Source organism: Gymnoscopelus braueri (assembly GCF_963280865.1).
Source record: "Gymnoscopelus braueri genome assembly, chromosome: 19".
NCBI lineage: Eukaryota > Metazoa > Chordata > Actinopteri > Myctophiformes > Myctophidae > Gymnoscopelus > Gymnoscopelus braueri.
Genome location: NC_137621.1, coordinates 899,469 through 923,115, shown reverse-complemented (window position 1 = coordinate 923,115; position 23,647 = coordinate 899,469). Strand labels below are relative to the sequence as shown.

The 23,647-nt window shown below is 41.6% G+C and overlaps 1 protein-coding gene across 4 annotated transcripts; it reads right to left on the bottom strand.

Moving 5' to 3' along the window:
• Positions 1 to 2,659: 2,659 nt before the first annotated feature.
• LOC308074944 (protein tyrosine phosphatase type IVA 2-like) lies at positions 2,660 to 22,977 on the bottom strand. 4 transcript variants are annotated; one of them, XM_080414499.1, is made up of 8 exons: positions 22,871 to 22,977; positions 11,585 to 11,725; positions 11,235 to 11,368; positions 7,765 to 8,685; positions 7,072 to 7,164; positions 6,376 to 6,506; positions 4,008 to 4,082; positions 2,660 to 3,598 (listed from the first exon to the last, which is right to left on the bottom strand). In XM_080414499.1, exons 4-8 carry the CDS (start codon positions 7,858 to 7,860, stop codon positions 3,487 to 3,489), a joined length of 507 nt encoding a protein of 168 aa, XP_080270625.1. In that variant the 5' UTR covers positions 7,861 to 8,685; positions 11,235 to 11,368; positions 11,585 to 11,725; positions 22,871 to 22,977; the 3' UTR covers positions 2,660 to 3,486. The 4 variants fall into 4 exon arrangements, with proteins under 4 accessions (XP_080270625.1, XP_080270628.1, XP_080270626.1 ...); XM_080414502.1 differs by having other exon boundaries at positions 7,765 to 8,651; XM_080414500.1 differs by lacking the exon at positions 22,871 to 22,977 and adding an exon at positions 22,785 to 22,809.
• Positions 22,978 to 23,647: the final 670 nt, after the last annotated feature.

The following is a 23,647-nucleotide window of genomic DNA, read 5'->3' as shown; positions in this document are numbered from 1 at the left end:
AAGCCGCAAGTGGAGCCTGCAGTACCACCACGGCCCAAGACACCATCACGCCAGAATGAAATGTTTTGAGCGGGGGGAGTCTGGTGCAACGCTCAGGGCCTGGACCTGGTGAGACCGAGGAGGAGCCCGGCCAGGAGGCCAGGAGGCCAGGAGGCCAGGAGGCCATCCACAGAGCCTAGTCCCTCCACGTACCAGAGCCTCTCCTCTCCCCCGGCCCCAGCAGAGTAAAGAGAAGCAGACTGAGTGTCCCTGTCTTTCCCAAGAGGACTGACCGTGGGTACAGTAGCTACTGGGACCTAAGTCAGGGGCTTGATCCAAATCACCCGTCGACACCAGGCTGATGATACGTCCCAGTTCCATCCATGTGATGTTTTTCTTTATAGTTACACTGTTACTGAACAAACACTCTATAGCAATGATTACTATCACAATATAGAGCTATTTAACACTGTAACTGAACAAACACTCTATAGCAATGATTACTATCACAATATAGAGCTATTTAACACTGTTACTGAACAAACACTCTATAGCAATGATTACTATCATAATATAGAGCTATTTAACACTGTTACTGAACAAACACTCTATAGCAATGATTACTATCACAATATAGAGCTATTTAACACTGTTACTGAACAAACACTCTATAGCAATGATTACTATCACAATATAGAGCTATTTAACACTGTTACTGAACAAACACTCTATAGCAATGATTACTATCACAATATAGAGCTATTTAACACTGTAACTGAACAAACACTCTATAGCAATGATTACTATCACAATATAGAGCTATTTAACACTGTTACTGAACAAACACTCTATAGTAATGATTACTATCACAATATAGAGCTATTTAACACTGTTACTGAACAAACACTCTATAGTAATGATTACTATCACAATATAGAGCTATTTAACACTGTTACTGAACAAACACTCTATAGCAATGATTACTATCACAATATAGAGCTATTTAACACTGTTACTGAACAAACACTCTATAGCAATGATTACTATCACAATATAGAGCTATTTAACACTGTTACTGAACAAACACTCTATAGTAATGATTACTATCACAATATAGATCTATTTAACACTGTTACTGAACAAACACTCTATAGTAATGATTACTATCACAATATAGAGCTATTTAACACTGTTACTGAACAAACACTCTATAGTAATGATTACTATCACAATATAGAGCTATTTAACACTGTTACTGAACAAACACTCTATAGTAATGATTACTATCACAATATAGATCTATTTAACACTGTTACTGAACAAACACTCTATAGTAATGATTACTATCACAATATAGAGCTATTTAACACTGTTACTGAACAAACACTCTATAGTAATGATTACTATCACAATATAGAGCTTTAACTTAATAACAAAATACTTTTTGTTTTAACCAACAATATAAATTGTGACTGTCAGTTTTTTTCTTGTTCATGAAATAAAATCAATCAAATAAACAAAGAAACATCCACAGCTTTAAACATGATCATCTTTATTTATTGTCAATGAACAGAAAGGAGGTCAAATCACTGAACCAATAAATCAATCAATCAATCAACTAATCAATTTAATAAATAGTTAACGAGCGCAGGAGAACAGCTAAAAGATACAATAACAGCAGCTTAACCACACAGAGCAACAGTACAGTACAGTATAGTATAGTATAGTATAGTATAGTATAGTATAGTATAGTATAGTACAGTACAGTACAGTACAGTACAGTACAGTACAGTATGCGTAATAAGTACTTTTACTTTTGATACTTTTGGTACTATATATTTTTAAATCAATAATATTTGTATTTTTTACTCAAGTAAATAGTTGAATACAGAACTTTAACAGGTATTATAATAGTACATCAGACATAAAGTCCACATTCCAGATCTGACAGGGAACTTTTTTTTTTTTTTTTCTCCAGAAACGGTTCCTAAATGTGATGGAACCCATTCTGGGTTCCTCAATGTTTGGATTTGGTTCCTCCAGTTCCGGATGCCAACCCTAGGGTATGTTGCTACTTTGACTTAAGTAAAAATATCAGAGTACTTCTCCCAGCACTAAGGGGACATGTAGCCTACTGTACAGTAAGCTAACTGTACCGTACCGTACAGTACAGCTAGCTTACTCTACAGTACAGTACAGCTAGCTTACTGTAGTACAGCTAGCTTACCGTACAGTACAGCTAGCTTACCGTACAGTACAGCTAGCTTACTGTAGTACAGCTAGCTTACCGTACAGTACAGCTAGCTTACCGTACAGTACAGCTAGCTTACTGTAGTACAGCTAGCTTACCGTACAGTACAGCTAGCTTACCGTACAGTACAGCTAGCTTACCGTAGTACAGCTAGCTTACTGTAGTACAGCTAGCTTACCGTACAGTACAGCTAGCTTACCGTACAGTACAGCTAGCTTACCGTACAGTACAGCTAGCTTACCGTAGTACAGCTAGCTTACCGTACAGTACAGCTAGTTTACTGTAGTACAGCTAGCTAAGCTTACCGTACAGTACAGCTAGCTTACCGTACAGTACAGCTAGCTTACCGTACAGTACAGCTAGCTTACCGTAGTACAGCTAGCTTACCGTACAGTACAGCTAGTTTACTGTAGTACAGCTAGCTAAGCTTACCGTACAGTACAGCTAGCTTACCGTACAGTACAGCTAGCTTACCGTACAGTACAGCTAGCTTACTGTAGTACAGCTAGCTTACTCTACAGTACGCAAAAACGACCCGACAATAAGAAACTAGAAATAACAAAACGTAACAATATCCTCCTCAAGTATTGGTGTAAAAACTGAACAACTCTTACCCACAAGTTCCTGTTTAAAGCAGAGCGTGATTTAAATAAATGATAATTAAAGCTTCTATTAAACGTTTTCCCACATCATGTCATAGTGTTGCTAACATTAACATCATGTCATAGTGTTGCTAACATTAACATCATGTCACAGTGTTGCTAACATTAACATCATGTCATAGTGTTGCTAACATTAACATCATGTCATAGTGTTGCTAACATTAACATCATGTCATAGTGTTGCTAACATTAACAACAACAAAGGTTTGATGTTAAAATGCTGTTCTAGCCCAAGGGTTCCCAAACTGTTCAGGTTACGACCCCCCAAAATAATCATATTTGAACTGGTGAACCCCCAAAAGAATCATATTTGAACTGGTGAACCCCCAAAATAATCATATGTGAACTGGGGCCCTTCCACCCTGACAAGCACTTGGAATTGTAGGAGTTGAGGATTTACATTTAGTTTGACTCCACAGATAAATATTGTGAAAATAGATGATCTACAAGCTCACAACGCCTCGCACTGTTTGCCTCTTTTTCACGTAAGATGTATGGTAGGTAGGCCTACATGATGTATGGTAGGCCTACACATCCTACATGATGTATGGTAGGCCTACACATCCTACATGATGTATGGTAGGCCTACACATCCTACATGACAGCACAGCTCTGTCCGTTGGTGTCTTTGAATCTCAGACACATCCTGGGTTTGTAGTTTTCCAGGTAGAGAAGCTGCTTGGAGTTAAACGCTCCTCGACGTTTACTGTCAACAAACAAACAAACAAACATAAACAGCCATACAACACATATGAAATGTATGACATCTGTTTGCAGTTCAGAACGTTGCTGCTTAACTCTTTACTAATACAGAGAAAGTCCTGCCTAATTAAGTCCTAATTAAGTTATGTCTTTACTAATACTGAGAAAGTGGAGTATATCACTGTTTTTACATCCTTACACTGGCTCCCTGTGTGTCAAAGAATAGATTTAAAAATACTGCTTACAATTTACAATGTAGGCATTTAGCAGAGGCTCTTAATCCAGAGCCATTTACAGTAAACAAGGAAAACTCTAGGTAATACATCACATGCATAGAAACAGTAATCTAAGATCATCTGCTGTAGTCTACTTACAATTATCATTATAAATATGATGAATAATAGTCTCCTTACAGTCTGATGAAATGAACAGCGTCTTCATATTCCATTCCACACTCGATGAGAGCCAGAGCTACCAGGACAGGAGCCCTGAAAACACACACATAGAAATACACACACATAAACATCACAGTATAGGAGCCCTGAAAACACACACATAGAAATACACACACATTAACATCACAGTATAGGAGCCCTGAAAACACACACATAGAAATACACACACATAAACATCACAGTATAGGAGCCCTGAAAACACACACATAGAAATACACACACATAAACATCACATTATAGGAGCCCTGTAAACACACATTAGAGATGCGCGGATCAAGGTTTTGGCCGTAGTTGCCACGTTGAACCACAGTTTGGGTGGATTTGGGTCAATCAAATATAATTATGAATTCATATTGAATATATGCAGGAAATGAATTAATGACATCTATCTATAGGCCTATTATAGTACGCTCGGCGTGTGTGTGTTATAATAGTACTTTAATTCATATGACGTCATTTTCCATCAGGCACAAATTAGCCGCCTACACGCGCTTTGCCGGTGTAGGTCATAGAGTTAAAAAGAATAGAGAGGGCACCAGAAATCTCCTCCCATCCACTTGCATTGAGTTGCTCACCCAGCGCATGGGCCTAAATCACCCCTTCTTCCGGGTTGGAAATTTGGTGGGCGCGGCCTATTATGGGCCCAATTCGTCACAGATGTGATGCGTTTTGTGTCACAGAAGCGCGCAGCCCCGTGCGCAAGCACGTGCGCACGCTCGTGAGTCGAGCCCATTGGTCGAAACCGTTTTCGCTCGTTCATGTTGAGGCCCCAGGCCTGCAGTACCATGAATGGCCAGCATGTGCATTTGGCTTCAATGAAACCACTGGGTTCTGGGGGCTTGGTGTAGGTACCAGATGTGTTCGGGTCCTGCGACTGAGACTGACGTCACACAATATGATTGGCTGTACGTCTGAACGATGACGTGGCATATTGTGATTGGCTTGTGGCTTTTTTTTCTTTTCAAAACTTTATTGTACACTGTTACAAATCAGTATAACAGAGAACACTAACTGTTCTTAATATTAAATATCAGTATTGCATTTACCTTATTGCAGAAAGTACAACACATTAAAATGTTATGTGTAAGAATTCATTACATGGATAAGTCTTGTTAATTATTTTAAAATGAATGTCTTTTTTCAGTGGTAACCTATTTATCATTGATATATAATCTCTTATCACAGGAAAAGCATTGTGTTCAATCAGCCCCTATGATCATGGATGTGTTTATTTTTTGAAAAGCCCAACGTCATGGTTCAGACGTCCAGCCAATCATATTGTGTCGTCAGGCGCAGGACCCGAACAGATCGTGTAGCCGAGTAGATGTTGTTCCCACACCGGCATGGGGTCCTTCCATTTCCAAACAACAACACAGTGAATAAAGGCAGCTAAAGAGAGAGAAACTCAACGGAGGATTTAAAACAAAATGAAAAAGGGGAGGAAGGAGAAATAAAAGTTTGGCGTGGGAGTGATTTAGAGAAGTTGTTGACCCTGTTGACGATGAGTGCTGGATATGTCTTATGAAAAGTTGCGATGTGAGAAAGTGATGATTGATTGAATACTTTATTAGCAGATTACTAAAAAGCACAGGAAAGTTATAATATTCATATATAATATTATAATATTCATATATAATATTAATATTCATAAACATACCGTCCCAGTCCAGCCACACAGTGAACAGCCACACAGTGCATTATAATATTCATATATAATATTATAATATTCATATATAATATTAATATTCATAAACATACCGTCCCAGTCCAGCCACACAGTGAACAGCCACACAGTGCATTATAATATTAATATATAATATTATAATATTCATATATAATATTATAATATTCATATATAATATTAATATTCATAAACATACCGTCCCAGTCCAGCCACACAGTGAACAGCCACACAGTGCATTATAATATTCATATATAATATTATAATATTCATATATAATATTAATATTCATAAACATACCGTCCCAGTCCAGCCACACAGTGAACAGCCACACAGTGCATTATAATATTAATATATAATATTATAATATTCATATATAATATTATAATATTCATATATAATATTAATATTCATAAACATACCGTCCCAGTCCAGCCACACAGTGAACAGCCACACAGTGCATTATAATATTCATATATAATATTATAATATTCATATATAATATTAATATTCATAAACATACCGTCCCAGTCCAGCCACACAGTGAACAGCCACACAGTGCATTATAATATTCATATATAATATTATAATATTCATATATAATATTATAATATTCATATATAACATTAATATTCATAAACATACCGTCCCAGGCCAGCCACACAGTGAACAGCCACACAGCATCCTGGAACCTCCCTGAACTTAGTCTGCAGCAGATTCATCCAATCATCAACCACCTGGTCTGGAGGGGCGGAGCCATCGTCAAACGGCCAATCCTGGAGAGACGGGGAGGAGACACCAGTTATTAAACTGATTTCAATGTTTACATCAGGGGTCTTCAACAGGGGGTCCGGGACAATAACCACTTGAACCCTAGCATCCCTATTCTGGGGGGAACATTAGCCAAAAATAGCAGATCTACAAGTCCAACATACTCTGACAGTTCTGTCAAACAAGAATATGAGGCTATCAATGAAATCTATGAAAAATATGTAGCGGGGGTCCCTGCTTCATCTCTCTCTCAGCTAAGGGGTCCCTGCTTCATCTCTCTCTCAGCTAAGGGGTCCCTGCTTCATCTCTTTCTCTAGGGGGTCCCTGCTTAATCTCTCTCTCAGCTAAGGGGGTCCCTGCTTCATCTCTCTCTCAGCTATGGGGGTCCCTGCTTCATGTCTCTCTCAACTAAGAGGTCCTTGGCCTGAGAAACATTGAAGACCCCTGGTTTACATACTATCTAAGTTCCCTGTATGTGAGGACCACCTTTAGAGATGAAATATGTCTTTATCATTCTATAATGAATGTGAATGTATTTTATTATAAAGATGTTTTTATCATAATTCTCACCAACACTTGTATTCCCTCCTGCTCCACTGGAGTCTTATCGTAGGTCGCTTCACACACTCTGACCACAGTGTTCACTCCGTAGGCCTTCAAGTCCTACCAACACATCACATGTTTATCATTATAAACACAGTAGATCTTCAAGTCCTACCAACACATCACATGTTTATCATTATAAACACAGTAGATCTTCAAGTCCTACCAACACATCACATGTTTATCATTATAAACACAGTAGATCTTCAAGTCCTACCAACACATCACATGTTTATCATTATAAACACAGTAGATCTTCAAGTCCTACCAACACATCACATGTTTATCATTATAAACACAGTAGATCTTCAAGTCCTACCAACACATCACATGTTTATCATTATAAACACAGTAGATCTTCAAGTCCTACCAACACATCAGTTGTTTATCATTATAAACACAGTAGATCTTCAAGTCCTACCAACACATCACATGTTTATCATTATAAACACAGTAGATCTTCAAGTCCTACCAACACATCAGTTGTTTATCATTATAAACACAGTAGATCTTCAAGTCCTACCAACACATCACATGTTTATCATTATAAACACAGTAGATCTTCATAGTTTTTATCATCATAGCTTAGTTTTTATTTAGTTTTTTTTTAAAGGTTGTCGACCGCCATTTTCCCTCATAGTGAACTAAATGAACTCTGACCTCGATAAATCGTCCCAGCTGAGCGTTGGTGGGGTTGTGCGTGAGGAGGAACCTCAGACAGTCGTGTGTGATTTCTACTGGAGCCGGACGATTCATCTTCACTCCCCAAGATAAGGACTCAAGAAGAAGAAGAAGAAAAAGACGAGCGCAGACTTCAAAAAGTCTTTAGAAAGATGAAGAAGAAAAACGATAAAAATGGAGTGATGGTGAAATTGCTGTTTGTACGAACAAAACAAAAACTAAATTTGAATATTCTGCTATAATGGGCAAAGATTAGGCCTTCCGGGGGGAATTCAAAATGTTTTTAAGATTAAGTGAGGATTGACCTGGAACTGGGGGCGGAGTTTTCAAAAGTTGGGCTTTAGTGATGTTGCATTGTGGGATGTTTCTACAAAACTCTCCTTGTGGTTTAGAATGAGGTCAGGGGTCACACAGAGGTCAGGGGGTTAAGATGACACCCGGTGTAGCGGAGATGAACTAAACAAAACAAAAGAGCAGAGAAGGACTTCTTCTTTCCTACTATTCTCTATACTATACTATACTATCCTACTATTCTGTATACTATACTATACTATCCTATTATTCTCTATACTATACTATACTATCCTATTATTCTGTATACTATACTATACTATCCTATTATTCTCTATACTATACTATACTATCCTATTATTCTCTGAGCCCATTCAGGGAAGACTGGCACAGTGCAGGGTTAAATGAGAGAGAGAGAGATAGAGAGATAGAGAGGAGGAGAGGAGGAGGAGAAGATGAAGAGAGGAGAAAAAGAGAAGAGGAGAAGAGAAGAGAAGAGAAAGAGGACAGGAGGTGTCTCTGGGTTCCAGGATGTCTCCACAGGCCTCCTCTCTGCAGACGGCAGACGGTCTGGTCTTCATAAGGGTTAGACAGACTGGCAGTAAGGACCTGATGGATAGACGGACAGACAGACAGACAGACAGACAGACAGACAGACAGACAGACAGACAGACAGACAGACAGACAGACAGACAGACAGACAGACAGGCAGACTACTTAGTCTTACTTCCTTCACAGGTGTTACCAATGATACTAATGAAGGTGAAGGAGCCATTCTGTCTGTATGCTTTGTTTGGTTGAAATCGTCACTACAGAAGGCTCTGTTCCATTTAGTGTAACACAGTGGTTCTAATGAAGGCTCTGTTCCATTTAGTGTAACACAGTGGTTCTAATGAAGGCTCTGTTCCATTTAGTGTAACACAGTGGTTCTAATGAAGGCTCTGTTCCATTTAGTGTAACACAGTGGTTCTAATGAAGGCTCTGTTTCATTTAGTGTAACACAGTGGTTCTAATGAAGGCTCTGTTCCATTTAGTGTAGCACAGTGGTTCTAATGAAGGCTCTGTTCCATTTAGTGTAACACAGTGGTTCTAATGAAGGCTCTGTTCCATTTAGTGTAACACAGTGGTTCTAATGAAGGCTCTGTTCCATTTAGTGTAACACAGTGGTTCTAATGAAGGCTCTGTTTCATTTAGTGTAGCACAGTGGTTCTAATGAAGGCTCTGTTCCATTTAGTGTAGCACAGTGGTTCTAATGAAGGCTCTGTTTCATTTAGTGTAACACAGTGGTTCTAATGAAGGCTCTGTTTCATTTAGTGTAACACAGTGGTTCTAATGAAGGCTCTGTTCCATTTAGTGTAACACAGTGGTTCTAATGAAGGCTCTGTTTCATTTAGTGTAGCACAGTGGTTCTAATGAAGGCTCTGTTCCATTTAATGTAGCACAGTGGTTCTAATGAAGGCTCTGTTCCATTTAGTGTAGCAAAGTGGTTCTAATGAAGGCTCTGTTCCATTTAGTGTAGCACAGTGGTTCTAATGAAGGCTCTGTTCCATTTAGTGTAACACAGTGGTTCTAATGAAGGCTCTGTTCCATTTAGTGTAGCACAGTGGTTCTAATGAAGGCTCTGTTCCATTTAGTGTAGCACAGTGGTTCTAATGAAGGCTCTGTTCCATTTAGTGTAGCACAGTGGTTCTAATGAAGGCTCTGTTCCATTTAGTGTAGCACATTAGTTCTAATGAAGGCTCTGTTCCAATTAGTGTAGCACAGTGGTTCTAATGAAGGCTCTGTTCCATTTAGTGTAGCACAGTGGTTCTAATGAAGGCTCTGTTCCATTTAGTGTAGCACATTAGTTCTAATGAAGGCTCTGTTCCATTTAGTGTAGCACAGTGGTTCTAATGAAGGCTCTGTTCCATTTAGTGTAGCACATTAGTTCTAATGAAGGCTCTGTTCCAATTAGTGTAGCACAGTGGTTCTAATGAAGGCTCTGTTCCGTTTAGTGTAACACAGTGGTTCTAATGAAGGCTCTGTTCCGTTTAGTGTAGCACAGTGGTTCTAATGAAGGCTCTGTTCCGTTTAGTGTAGCACAGTGGTTCTAATGAAGGCTCTGTTCCGTTTAGTGTCACAGTGCTTCTCAAACCTTTTCCTTTCAAGGACCCCCATAACTCAGAGAGTGTACAAATGTGTACACTCTCAGAGTTACACACCCTTAAGGGTCCATGTGGAACCCCCTCAAGGAACCTTGAGGGTCCCTGGACCACACTTTAAGACCCACTGGTATAGCAGAGTGTTTCCAGTGAGTCAACACACTGACTCTGTTTGACCTGAATGGAACAGAGCCTTCATTAGCATCATTGTAACAACCAGAATGGACCAGAGCCTTCATTAGTGTCATTGTAACAACCAGAATGGAACAGAGCTTTCATTATATCATTGTAACAACCAGAATGGAACAGAGCCTTCATTAGTATCATTGTAACAACCAGAATGGAACAGAGCCTTCATTAGTATCATTGTAACAACCAGAATGGAACAGAGCCTTCATTAGTATCATTGTAACAACCAGAATGGAACAGAGCCTTCATTAGTATCATTGTAACAACCAGAATGGAACAGAGCCTTCATTAGTATCATTGTAACAACCAGAATGGAACAGAGCCTTCATTAGTATCATTGTAACACCTACAATTAATTAATTATCAATGTAGGCATTTAGCTCTTAATGGAGAGCGTCTTAACTCAAGTTAATACATCACATGCACAGTGTAGTGTCTCAGTAATCATAGGTAAACCATGAACCTAGCATCAGTCTAAACATTACAATAACAAAACAAAAAAACTGTACATTAACACTATACAAACTATAGGATGCCAGATCTACAAATGAACCTAGCATCTGCCTACATAACATGCTAAATCTAAATGACATTTTATCCATTGCATAAGACTGCATGGTCGTCAAGGCTAGGTCAAGTACTACGGGCTGAGGTGAAGAGGTGAGTCTTCAGATTACTCCTGTGGAGGAAGTAAGGAAGAGGCCCAATTTCTTTACAATATGGCTGCTTTGCATCGATAGAGCCTGTTGCCAAACCCTAGACAATCTACTCACCGGTGGCAGTAGATGGCAATATATTTGGTGTGGTGTGGTGTGGTGTAGTACCCACCGGTGGCAGTAGATGGCAGTATACGGGGGCCTCTCTGGCGTTGTGGCCTCCTGTTCACTTGTCCACTATTAGCAGCAGGTGCTGAGCTTGGCAAAACTCCGCTCCGAGCCTCGCAAACGCCATACATGTGCAGCCTGGGAGGGAGCGCACGCACACACACGCACGCAAACAAACACACACACACACACACACACGCACGCAAACACACACGGACGCACGCACGCACATAAAGATAAGGAAGACAGACACATAGATAGATAGAAAGACGGAGACAGTCTCACTGTAGTGGGTCTGAACTGATACTGATTTTTAGCCTTCGAACCATGTGAGTTGTTCATTCATATACTCACTATGATGTGAGCTGGGCTGGTTGTTCATTGAGCGCACACAGGTCGATGTGACGACTCGGCAATGTAGACACACCATTGATGATGATGCTTCTCCTGGGCGTCGGCTAACAAAGACTCCCGCGCTAGCTGGATGCTAACTCACTGCAACACACACAAACAAACAGACAGGGAGATGTTAGCTAAATATCACAGACAGGGAGATGTTAGCTTAGCTAGCTGGATGCTAACTCACTGCATCAGAGGCAAACAGGGAGACGTTAGCTTAGCTAGCTGGATGCTAACTCACTGCATCAGAGACAAACAGGGAGACGTTAACTTAGCTAGCTGGATGCTTTAGCTTAGCTAGCTGGGCGCTAACTCACTGCATCAGAGACAAACAGGGAGACGTTAGCCAAGCTAGCTGGACGCTAACTCACTGCATCAGAGGCAAACAGGGAGACGTTAGCTTAGCTAGCTGGACGCTAACTCACTGCATCAGAGACAAACAGGGAGACGTTAGCTTAGCTAGCTGGATGCTTTAGCTTAGCTAGCTGGACGCTAACTCACTGCATCAGAGACAAACAGGGAGAGGTTAGCCAAGCTAGCTGGACGCTAACTCACTGCATCAGAGGCAAACAGGGAGACGTTAGCTTAGCTAGCTGGACGCTAACTCACTGCATCAGAGACAAACAGGGAGACGTTAGCTTAGCTAGCTGGATGCTTTAGCTTAGCTAGCTGGACGCTAACTCACTGCATCAGAGACAAACAGGGAGACGTTAGCCTAGTTGCTGGACGCTAACTCACTGCATCAGAGACAAACAGGGAGACGTTAGCTTAGCTAGCTGGACGCAAACTCACTGCATCAAAGGCAAACAGGGAGACGTTAGCTTAGCTAGCTGAATGCTTTAGGTTAGCTAGCTGGACGCTAACTCATTGCATCAGAGACAAACAGGGAGACGTTAGCTTAGCTAGGTGGACGCTAACTCACTGCATCAGAGACAAACAGGGAGACGTTAGCTTAGCTAGCTGGACGCTAACTCACTGCATCAGAGACAAACAGGGAGACGTTAGCTTAGCTAGGTGGACGCTAACTCACTGCATCAGAGACAAACAGGGAGACGTTAGCTTAGCTAGCTGGACGCTAACTCACTGCATCAGAGACAAACAGGGAGACGTTAGCTTAGCTAGCTGGACGCTAACTCACTGCATCAGAGACAAACAGGGAGACGTTAGCTTAGCTAGGTGGACGCTAACTCACTGCATCAGAGACAAACAGGGAGACGTTAGCTTAGCTAGCTGGACGCTAACTCACTGCATCAGAGACAAACAGGGAGACGTTAGCTTAGCTAGCTGAATGCTTTAGGTTAGCTAGCTGGACGCTAACTCATTGCATCAGAGAAAAACAGGGAGACGTTAGCTTAGCTAGGTGGACGCTAACTCATTGCATCAGAGACAAACAGGGAGACGTTAGCTTAGCTAGCTGGACGCTAACTCACTGCATCAGAGACAAACAGGGAGACGTTAACTTAGCTAGCTGGATGCTAACTCACTGCATCAGAGGCAAACAGGGAGACGTTAGCTTAGCTAGCTGAATGCTTTAGGTTAGCTAGCTGGACGCTAACTCATTGCATCAGAGACAAACAGGGAGACGTTAGCTTAGCTAGGTGGACGCTAACTCACTGCATCAGAGACAAACAGGGAGACGTTAGCTTAGCTAGCTGGACGCTAACTCACTGCATCAGAGACAAACAGGGACACGTTAGCTTAGCTAGCTGGACGCTAACTCACTGCATCAGAGACAAACAAGGAGACGTTAGCTTAGCTAGCTGGATGCCAACTCACTGCATCAGAGGCAAACAGGGAGACGTTAGTTTAGCTAGCTGAATGCTTTAGGTTAGCTAGCTGGACGCTAACTCATTGCATCAGAGACAAACAGGGAGACGTTAGCTTAGCTAGGTGGACGCTAACTCACTGCATCAGAGACAAACAGGGAGACGTTAGCTTAGCTAGCTGGACGCTAACTTACTGCATCAGAGACAAACAGGGAGTTGTTAGCTTAGCTAGTTGGACGCTAACTCACTGCATCAGAGACAAACAGGGAGACGTTAGCTTAGCTAGCTGGACGCAAACTCACTGCATCAGAGGCAAACAGGGAGACGTTAGCTTAGCTAGCTGAATGCTTTAGGTTAGCTAGCTGGACGCTAACTCACTGCATCAGAAACAAACAGGGAGACGTTAGCTTAGTTGCTGGACGTTAACTCATTGCATCAGAGACAAACAGGGAGACGTTAGCTTAGCTAGCTGGATGCTAACTCATTGCATCAGAGACAAACAGGGAGACGTTAGCTTAGCTAGCTGGATGCTAACTCACTGCATCAGAGACAAACAGGGAGACGTTAGCTTAGCTAGCTGGATGCTAACTCACTGCATCAGAGACAAACAGGGAGACGTTAGCTTAGCTAGCTGGATGCTAACTCACTGCATCATAGACAAACAGGGAGACGTTAGCTTAGCTAGCTGGACGCTAACTCACTGCATCAGAGGCAAACAGGGAGACGTTAGCTTAGCTAGCTGGACGCTAACTCACTGCATAAGAGACAAACAGGGAGACGTTAGCTTAGCTAGCTGGATGCTTTAGCTTAGCTAGCTGGACGCTAACTCACTGCATCAGAAACAAACAGGGAGACGTTAGCTTAGTTGCTGGACGTTAACTCATTGCATCAGAGACAAACAGGGAGACGTTAGCTTAGCTAGCTGGATGCTAACTCACTGCATCAGAGACAAACAGGGAGACGTTAGCTTAGCTAGCTGGATGCTAACTCACTGCATCAGAGACAAACAGGGAGACGTTAGCTTAGCTAGCTGGACGCTAACTCACTGCATCAGAGGCAAACAGGGAGACGTTAGCTTAGTTGCTGGACGTTAACTCATTGCATCAGAGACAAACAGGGAGACGTTAGCTTAGCTAGCTGGATGCTAACTCATTGCATCAGAGACAAACAGGGAGACGTTAGCTTAGCTAGCTGGATGCTAACTCACTGCATCAGAGACAAACAGGGAGACGTTAGCTTAGCTAGCTGGATGCTAACTCACTGCATCATAGACAAACAGGGAGACGTTAGCTTAGCTAGCTGGACGCTAACTCACTGCATCAGAGGCAAACAGGGAGACGTTAGCTTAGCTAGCTGGACGCTAACTCACTGCATAAGAGACAAACAGGGAGACGTTAGCTTAGCTAGCTGGATGCTTTAGCTTAGCTAGCTGGACGCTAACTCACTGCATCAGAAACAAACAGGGAGACGTTAGCTTAGTTGCTGGACGTTAACTCATTGCATCAGAGACAAACAGGGAGACGTTAGCTTAGCTAGCTGGATGCTAACTCATTGCATCAGAGACAAACAGGGAGACGTTAGCTTAGCTAGCTGGATGCTAACTCACTGCATCAGAGACAAACAGGGAGACGTTAGCTTAGCTAGCTGGATGCTAACTCACTGCATCAGAGACAAACAGGGAGACGTTAGCTTAGCTAGCTGGATGCTAACTCACTGCATCATAGACAAACAGGGAGACGTTAGCTTAGCTAGCTGGACGCTAACTCACTGCATCAGAGGCAAACAGGGAGACGTTAGCTTAGCTAGCTGGACGCTAACTCACTGCATAAGAGACAAACAGGGAGACGTTAGCTTAGCTAGCTGGATGCTTTAGCTTAGCTAGCTGGACGCTAACTCACTGCATCAGAAACAAACAGGGAGACGTTAGCTTAGTTGCTGGACGTTAACTCATTGCATCAGAGACAAACAGGGAGACGTTAGCTTAGCTAGCTGGATGCTAACTCACTGCATCAGAGACAAACAGGGAGACGTTAGCTTAGCTAGCTGGATGCTAACTCACTGCATCAGAGACAAACAGGGAGACGTTAGCTTAGCTAGCTGGACGCTAACTCACTGCATCAGAGACAAACAGGGAGACGTTAGCTTAGCTAGCTGGATGCTAACTCACTGCATCAGAGACAAACAGGGAGACGTTAGCTTAGCTAGCTGGATGCTAACTCACTGCATCAGAGACAAACAGGGAGACGTTAGCTTAGCTAGCTGGATGCTAACTCACTGCATCAGAGACAAACAGGGAGACGTTAGCTTAGCTAGCTGGACGCTAACTCACTGCATCAGAGACAAACAGGGAGACGTTAGCTTAGCTAGGTGGACGCTAACTCACTGCATCAGAGACAAACAGGGAGACGTTAGCTTAGCTAGCTGGACGCTAACTCACTGCATCAGAGACAAACAGGGAGACGTTAGCTTAGCTAGCTGGACGCTAACTCACTGCATCAGAGACAAACAGGGAGACGTTAGCTTAGCTAGGTGGACGCTAACTCACTGCATCAGAGACAAACAGGGAGACGTTAGCTTAGCTAGCTGGACGCTAACTCACTGCATCAGAGACAAACAGGGAGACGTTAGCTTAGCTAGCTGAATGCTTTAGGTTAGCTAGCTGGACGCTAACTCATTGCATCAGAGAAAAACAGGGAGACGTTAGCTTAGCTAGGTGGACGCTAACTCATTGCATCAGAGACAAACAGGGAGACGTTAGCTTAGCTAGCTGGACGCTAACTCACTGCATCAGAGACAAACAGGGAGACGTTAACTTAGCTAGCTGGATGCTAACTCACTGCATCAGAGGCAAACAGGGAGACGTTAGCTTAGCTAGCTGAATGCTTTAGGTTAGCTAGCTGGACGCTAACTCATTGCATCAGAGACAAACAGGGAGACGTTAGCTTAGCTAGGTGGACGCTAACTCACTGCATCAGAGACAAACAGGGAGACGTTAGCTTAGCTAGCTGGACGCTAACTCACTGCATCAGAGACAAACAGGGAGACGTTAGCTTAGCTAGCTGGACGCTAACTCACTGCATCAGAGACAAACAAGGAGACGTTAGCTTAGCTAGCTGGATGCCAACTCACTGCATCAGAGGCAAACAGGGAGACGTTAGTTTAGCTAGCTGAATGCTTTAGGTTAGCTAGCTGGACGCTAACTCATTGCATCAGAGACAAACAGGGAGACGTTAGCTTAGCTAGGTGGACGCTAACTCACTGCATCAGAGACAAACAGGGAGACGTTAGCTTAGCTAGCTGGACGCTAACTTACTGCATCAGAGACAAACAGGGAGTTGTTAGCTTAGCTAGTTGGACGCTAACTCACTGCATCAGAGACAAACAGGGAGACGTTAGCTTAGCTAGCTGGACGCAAACTCACTGCATCAGAGGCAAACAGGGAGACGTTAGCTTAGCTAGCTAAATGCTTTAGGTTAGCTAGCTGGACGCTAACTCATTGCATCAGAGACAAACAGGGAGACGTTAGCTTAGCTAGGTGGACGCTAACTCACTGCATCAGAGACAAACAGGGAGACGTTAGCTTAGCTAGCTGGACGCTAACTCACTGCATCAGAGACAAACAGGGAGACGTTAGCTTAGCTAGCTGAATGCTTTAGGTTAGCTAGCTGGACGCTAACTTATTGCATCAGAGACAAACAGGGAGACGTTAGCTTAGCTAGGTGGATGCTAACTCACTGCATCAGAGACAAACAGGGACACGTTAGCTTAGCTAGCTGGATGCTAACTCACTGCATCAGAGACAAACAGGGAGATGTTAGCTTAGCTAGCTGGATGCTAACTCACTGCATCAGAGACAAACAGGGAGACGTTAGCTTAGCTAGCTGGATGCTAACTCACTGCATCAGAGGCAAACAGGGAGACGTTAGCTTAGCTAGCTGAATGCTTTAGGTTAGCTAGCTGGACGCTAACTTATTGCATCAGAGACAAACAGGGAGACGTTAGCTTAGCTAGGTGGACGCTAACTCACTGCATCAGAGACAAACAGGGAGACGTTAGCTTAGCTAGCTGGATGCTTTAGCTTAGCTAGCTGGATGCTAACTCACTGCATCAGAAACAAACAGGGAGATGTTAGCTTCGCTAGCTGGACACTAACTCACTGCATCAGAGACAAACAGGGAGACGTTAGCTTAGCTAGCTGGATGCTAACTCACTGCATCAGAGACAAACAGGGAGACGTTAGCTTAGCTAGCTGGATGCTAACTCACTGCATCAGAGGCAAACAGGGAGACGTTAGCTTAGCTAGGTGGATGCTAACTCACTGCATCATAGACAAACAGGGAGACGTTAGCTTAGCTAGCTGGACGCTAACTCACTGCATCAGAGGCAAACAGGGAGACGTTAGCTTAGCTAGCTGGACGCTAACTCACTGCATAAGAGACAAACAGGGAGACGTTAGCTTAGCTAGCTGGATGCTTTAGCTTAGCTAGCTGGACGCTAACTCACTGCATCAGAAACAAACAGGGAGACGTTAGCTTAGTTGCTGGACGTTAACTCATTGCATCAGAGACAAACAGGGAGACGTTAGCTTAGCTAGCTGGATGCTAACTCACTGCATCAGAGACAAACAGGGAGACGTTAGCTTAGCTAGCTGGATGCTAACTCACTGCATCAGAGACAAACAGGGAGACGTTAGCTTAGCTAGCTGGATGCTAACTCACTGCATCAGAGACAAACAGGGAGACGTTAGCTTAGCTAGCTGGATGCTAACTCACTGCATCAGAGACAAACAGGGAGACGTTAGCTTAGCTAGCTGGATGCTAACTCACTGCATCAGAGACAAACAGGGAGACGTTAGCTTAGCTAGCTGGATGCTAACTCACTGCATCAGAGGCAAACAGGGAGACGTTAGCTTAGCTAGCTGAATGCTTTAGACGTTAGCTTAGCTAGCTGGACGCTAACTTATTGCATCAGAAACAAACAGGGAGACGTTAGCTTAGCTAGGTGGATGCTAACTCACTGCATCAGAGACAAACAGGGAGACGTTAGCTTAGCTAGCTGGATGCTAACTCACTGCATCAGAGACAAACAGGGACACGTTAGCTTAGCTAGCTGGATGCTAACTCACTGCATCAGAGACAAACAGGGAGACGTTAGCTTAGCTAGCTGGATGCTAACTCACTGCATCATAGACAAACAGGGAGTTGTTAGCTTAGCTAGCTGGATGCTAACTCACTAAATCAGAGACAAACAGGGAGACGTTAGCTTAGCTAGCTGGATGCCAACTCACTGCATCAGAGACAAACAGGGAGACGTTAGCTTAGCTAGCTGGATGCTAACTCACTGCATCAGAGACAAACAGGGAGACGTTAGCTTAGCTAGCTGGATGCTAACTCACTGCATCAGAGACAAACAGGGAGATGTTAGCTTAGCTAGCTGGATGCTAACTCACTGCATCAGAGACAAACAGGGAGACGTTAGCTTAGCTAGCTGGACGCTAACTCACTGCATCATAGACAAACAGGGAGTTGTTAGCTTAGCTAGCTGGATGCTAACTCACTAAATCAGAGACAAACAGGGAGACGTTAGCTTAGCTAGCTGGATGCCAACTCACTGCATCAGAGACAAACAGGGAGACGTTAGCTTAGCTAGCTGGATGCTAACTCACTGCATCAGAGACAAACAGGGAGACGTTAGCTTAGCTAGCTGGATGCTAACTCACTGCATCAGAGACAAACAGGGAGACGTTAGCTTAGCTAGCTGGATGCTAACTCACTGCATCAGAGACAAACAGGGAGACGTTAGCTTAGCTAGCTGGATGCTAACTCACTGCATCAGAGACAAACAGGGAGACGTTAGCTTAGCTAGCTGGATGCTAACTCACTGCATCAGAGGCAAACAGGGAGACGTTAGCTTAGCTAGCTGAATGCTTTAGACGTTAGCTTAGCTAGCTGGACGCTAACTTATTGCATCAGAAACAAACAGGGAGACGTTAGCTTAGCTAGGTGGATGCTAACTCACTGCATCAGAGACAAACAGGGAGACGTTAGCTTAGCTAGCTGGATGCTAACTCACTGCATCAGAGACAAACAGGGACACGTTAGCTTAGCTAGCTGGATGCTAACTCACTGCATCAGAGACAAACAGGGAGACGTTAGCTTAGCTAGCTGGATGCTAACTCACTGCATCATAGACAAACAGGGAGTTGTTAGCTTAGCTAGCTGGATGCTAACTCACTAAATCAGAGACAAACAGGGAGACGTTAGCTTAGCTAGCTGGATGCCAATTCACTGCATCAGAGACAAACAGGGAGACGTTAGCTTAGCTAGCTGGATGCTAACTCACTGCATCAGAGACAAACAGGGAGACGTTAGCTTAGCTAGCTGGATGCTAACTCACTGCATCAGAGACAAACAGGGAGATGTTAGCTTAGCTAGCTGGATGCTAACTCACTGCATCAGAGACAAACAGGGAGACGTTAGCTTAGCTAGCTGGACGCTAACTCACTGCATCAGAGGCAAACAGGGAGACGTTAGCTTAGCTAGCTGGACGCTAACTCACTGCATCAGAGACAAACAGGGAGACGTTAGCTTAGCTAGCTGGACGCTAACTCATTGCATCAGAGACAAACAGGGAGACGTTAGCTTAGCTAGCTGGACGCTAACTCACTGCATCAGAGGCAAACAGGGAGACGTTAGCTTAGCTAGCTGGACGCTAACTCACTGCATCAGAGGCAAACAGGGAGACGTTAGCTTAGCTAGCTGGATGCTAACTCACTGCATCAGAGACAAACAGGGAGACGTTAGCTTAGCTAGCTGGACGCTAACTCACTGCATCAGAGACAAACAGGGAGACGTTAGCTTAGCTAGCTGGATGCTAACTCACTGCATCAGAGACAAACAGTTTTTAGTTTTCTTGTATCAATGTGTCAATATGTGTCAGCGAGAGGACAATGTGTTTCTGCAGGTAAACAACACACTACTCCATTGGCTGATAACTGCTGCTATAGAGAGAAATGATGGGGATAACATGTTGTAAATATGTTGTTATGTAAACACAGGGCAAAGTCACATAGTATGCCTTTAAGCAACTGTTCAGCAAACCTCACAGCTTTATTTTCATAAATATACAGCATGATATTCTAACTGAATACAAATAGGAAATAAGCATATTTAAACTGGGGAAAATTGTAGGAGTTGAAGGAGGCATTAGTTGGGAAAGGGACCGCAGATAACTATTGTGAAAATAGACGATCTACAAGCTCACAACGCCTCGTTGTGAGTTTGTGGATCGGCTATTTTTTTTTTGGTAATATTTAATTTTTGGCCAATGTTTAACCATTTTTTATAATATAGTTGTTAATAGTTTGTTGATTACTTTGTACCCAGTAGCCTAATGGGCTTATAATATATAAAATTATATAAAATGTATATATAAAAAAATAATATATATATATATATATATATATATATATATATATATATATATATATATATATATCAAAAGAGGATGTAATAATCCTGCATATAATATCATTAAATACAACAAACGTATAGCTTGTTAGTCTTACCGAAATTGCAAAACAGTGACCTCTACAGTCACACAATTCGTTTGAACCAAGTGAACCAATGCCACCATCAACTATAACATAGTATAATAAAATAATATGTAAAAATACATTCAGTTATTGAGTCACTGAACATAGCATCTAGATCTGTAAGCTCTCTCTCTCTCTCTCTCTCTCTCTCTCTCTGTCTCTCTCTCTCTCACACACACACACGACACACACACACACACACACACACACACACACACACACACACACACACACACACACACACACACACACACACACACACACACACACACACACACACACACACACACACACACACCTATCATCATTTCTGCTTTATTTTTCAACCAATGTTTGCCCATAGATTCGCCTGGTGTTTATGTATTTATGAACATACATAATAGTAATAATAATAATAATAATAATAATAATAATAATAATAATAATAATAATAATAATAATAATAATAGACTCTATGGATTGATAATGAGGTTAAAATAACATCCTTTTGTTAAAGGTTTAAAACAGCAGAGAGCATTATTCATTCTGAAGCTACACTATTAGCTCTGTTCCACAACCTCACATTCTGACAGACACAGAGTTCCACTTCCTCCAACTGTAGTCCAAATAAAGGAACCATTTCGTTACTCACTGAAACAAAGACAGTTTCATGACTTTGAAACTTTATTCTCTGCGGTGGGAAACATCTCAAACCAAACCTTTTGTGTAAAATATACTTTTAGGCCAGAAAATAAAATATGTCATCCAGACGGAAAGTCTTTCATTCACTCAAGTGCGTCCCCTACCGATCTGGTCTGAAAAATACCATTGACCAGATCTGTAGGGGGCGCACTGGAATATGAAAAAAGAATATCCATCTGGCAGACATATTTAGTTTTCTGGCCAAAAAGTGTATTTTGAACAAAAGGTTTGGTTTTGAGACGTTTCCCACCTCAGAGAATAGTCTTTAAACATCATAAAACTGTCTTTGTTTCAGTGAGTAACGAAATAGTTTTCTTTATTTTGACTACAGTCGGAGACCTCACACGGTAGTGGAGGTTTGTGTCTACGAGAATAACTCTGTTCCTGGCAGAGCCCAGAGCCAGAGCTACATGTCACTGATTCTCAATGTAAGGAAATGTCGTCTGGTCAGGCGACGTTAAAACACATCAGCAACACTGGTTACACTGTATCAACACTGGCTACACTGTAACAACACTGGTTACATTGTAACAACACTGGTTACACTGTAACAACAGTGGTTACATTGTAACAACACTGGCTACACTGTAACAACACTGGTTACACTGTAACAACACTGGTTACATTGTAACAACACTGGTTACATTGTAACAACACTGGTTACACTGTAACAACACTGGTTACACTGTAACAACACTGGTGACATTGTAACAACACTGTTAAAGGACCACAATGGAAACAAGCCATAATGCTTTCTTAGGTTTAAAATCCTCTTAACACACCTTGTATTGAACTGTACTTCCCTGTGCTTGTCTTTGCAAACTGTTAATGAAGTATTCAATCAATCAAGTAACAAACACAGTAACAACAGTACTTGTCTTACATAGTAGTAACACTGTAACAACACTATACTCACAGTAACAATACTGTATCAACAGTTCTTACAGTAATACTTACATAGTAAATAAGGTTATGTATCAGATGGTTAAACATAGTAACAGGTTAATATATATTAACGTAATACTTACATAGTAACAGGTTAATATATCATGTATTAACAGTAATACTTACATAGTAACAGGTTAATATATCATGTATTAACAGTAATACTTACATAGTAACAGGTTAATATATCAGATATTAACAGTAATACTTACATAGTAACAGGTCAATATATCAGATATTAACAGTAATACTTACATAGTAACAGGTTAATATATCAGATGTTGTATTATTCCCTTTCAGACAGAAGCAGCTACAGAGGTAACATGATGAAGGCTTAAACACTGATGATGATGATGATGATGATGATGATGATGATGATGGCGGTGATGCGGTGGTGGCCTGATTCTAGAACCATCCCATCACCTGGACGGATGGCGGGCGTTCTGATTGGCTGGTTTATCGTCAGCCCTCGGCTGTGATTGGCTGCCTGAGACGGTGGCCAGGGAGACACAGGAGGGTTCAACAAGGACGAAGAGGCAATGAAGCAGCAACTATGAACATTTATTAGTTTATTTATTTATTAGTTCATTTATTTATTCGTTTATTTCGTTTATGAGTTCATTTATTTATGAGTTCATTTATTTATTAGTTTATTTATGTTATTAGTTTATTTATTTTATTAGTTTATTTATTTATTAGTTCATTTATTTATTTGTTTGCTTGTTTGTTTGTTTATTTATTAGTTCATTTATTTATTAGTTTATTTATGTTATTAGTTCATTTATTTATTAGTTCATTTATCTATTCATTTATTAGTTCATTTATTAGTTCATTTATTAGTTCATTTATTAGTTCATTTATTAGTTCATTTATTAGTTCATTTATTCATTAGTTTATTAGTTCATTTATTCATTAGTTTATTTATTTTATTAGTTCATTTATTTATGTATTAGTTTATTTATGTATTAGTTTATTTATGTATTAGTTTATTTATGTATTTATCTATTAGTTTATTTATGTATTAGTTTATTT

What these genes read in the sequence shown, in the direction of transcription:
- LOC308074944 (XM_080414499.1), bottom strand. Translation starts at nt 7,860, where the DNA reads ATGAATCGTCCGGCTCCAGTAGAAATCACACACGACTGTCTGAGGTTC. An exon ending in AGCTGGGACGATTTATCGAG is followed by an intron (nt 7,165 to 7,764) that starts GTCAGAGTTCAT and finishes ATGTGTTGGTAG; the next exon opens with GACTTGAAGGCCTACGGAGT. An exon ending in GCTGTTCATTTCATCAGACT is followed by an intron (nt 3,599 to 4,007) that starts GTAAGGAGACTA and finishes GTTTGTTGACAG; the next exon opens with TAAACGTCGAGGAGCGTTTA.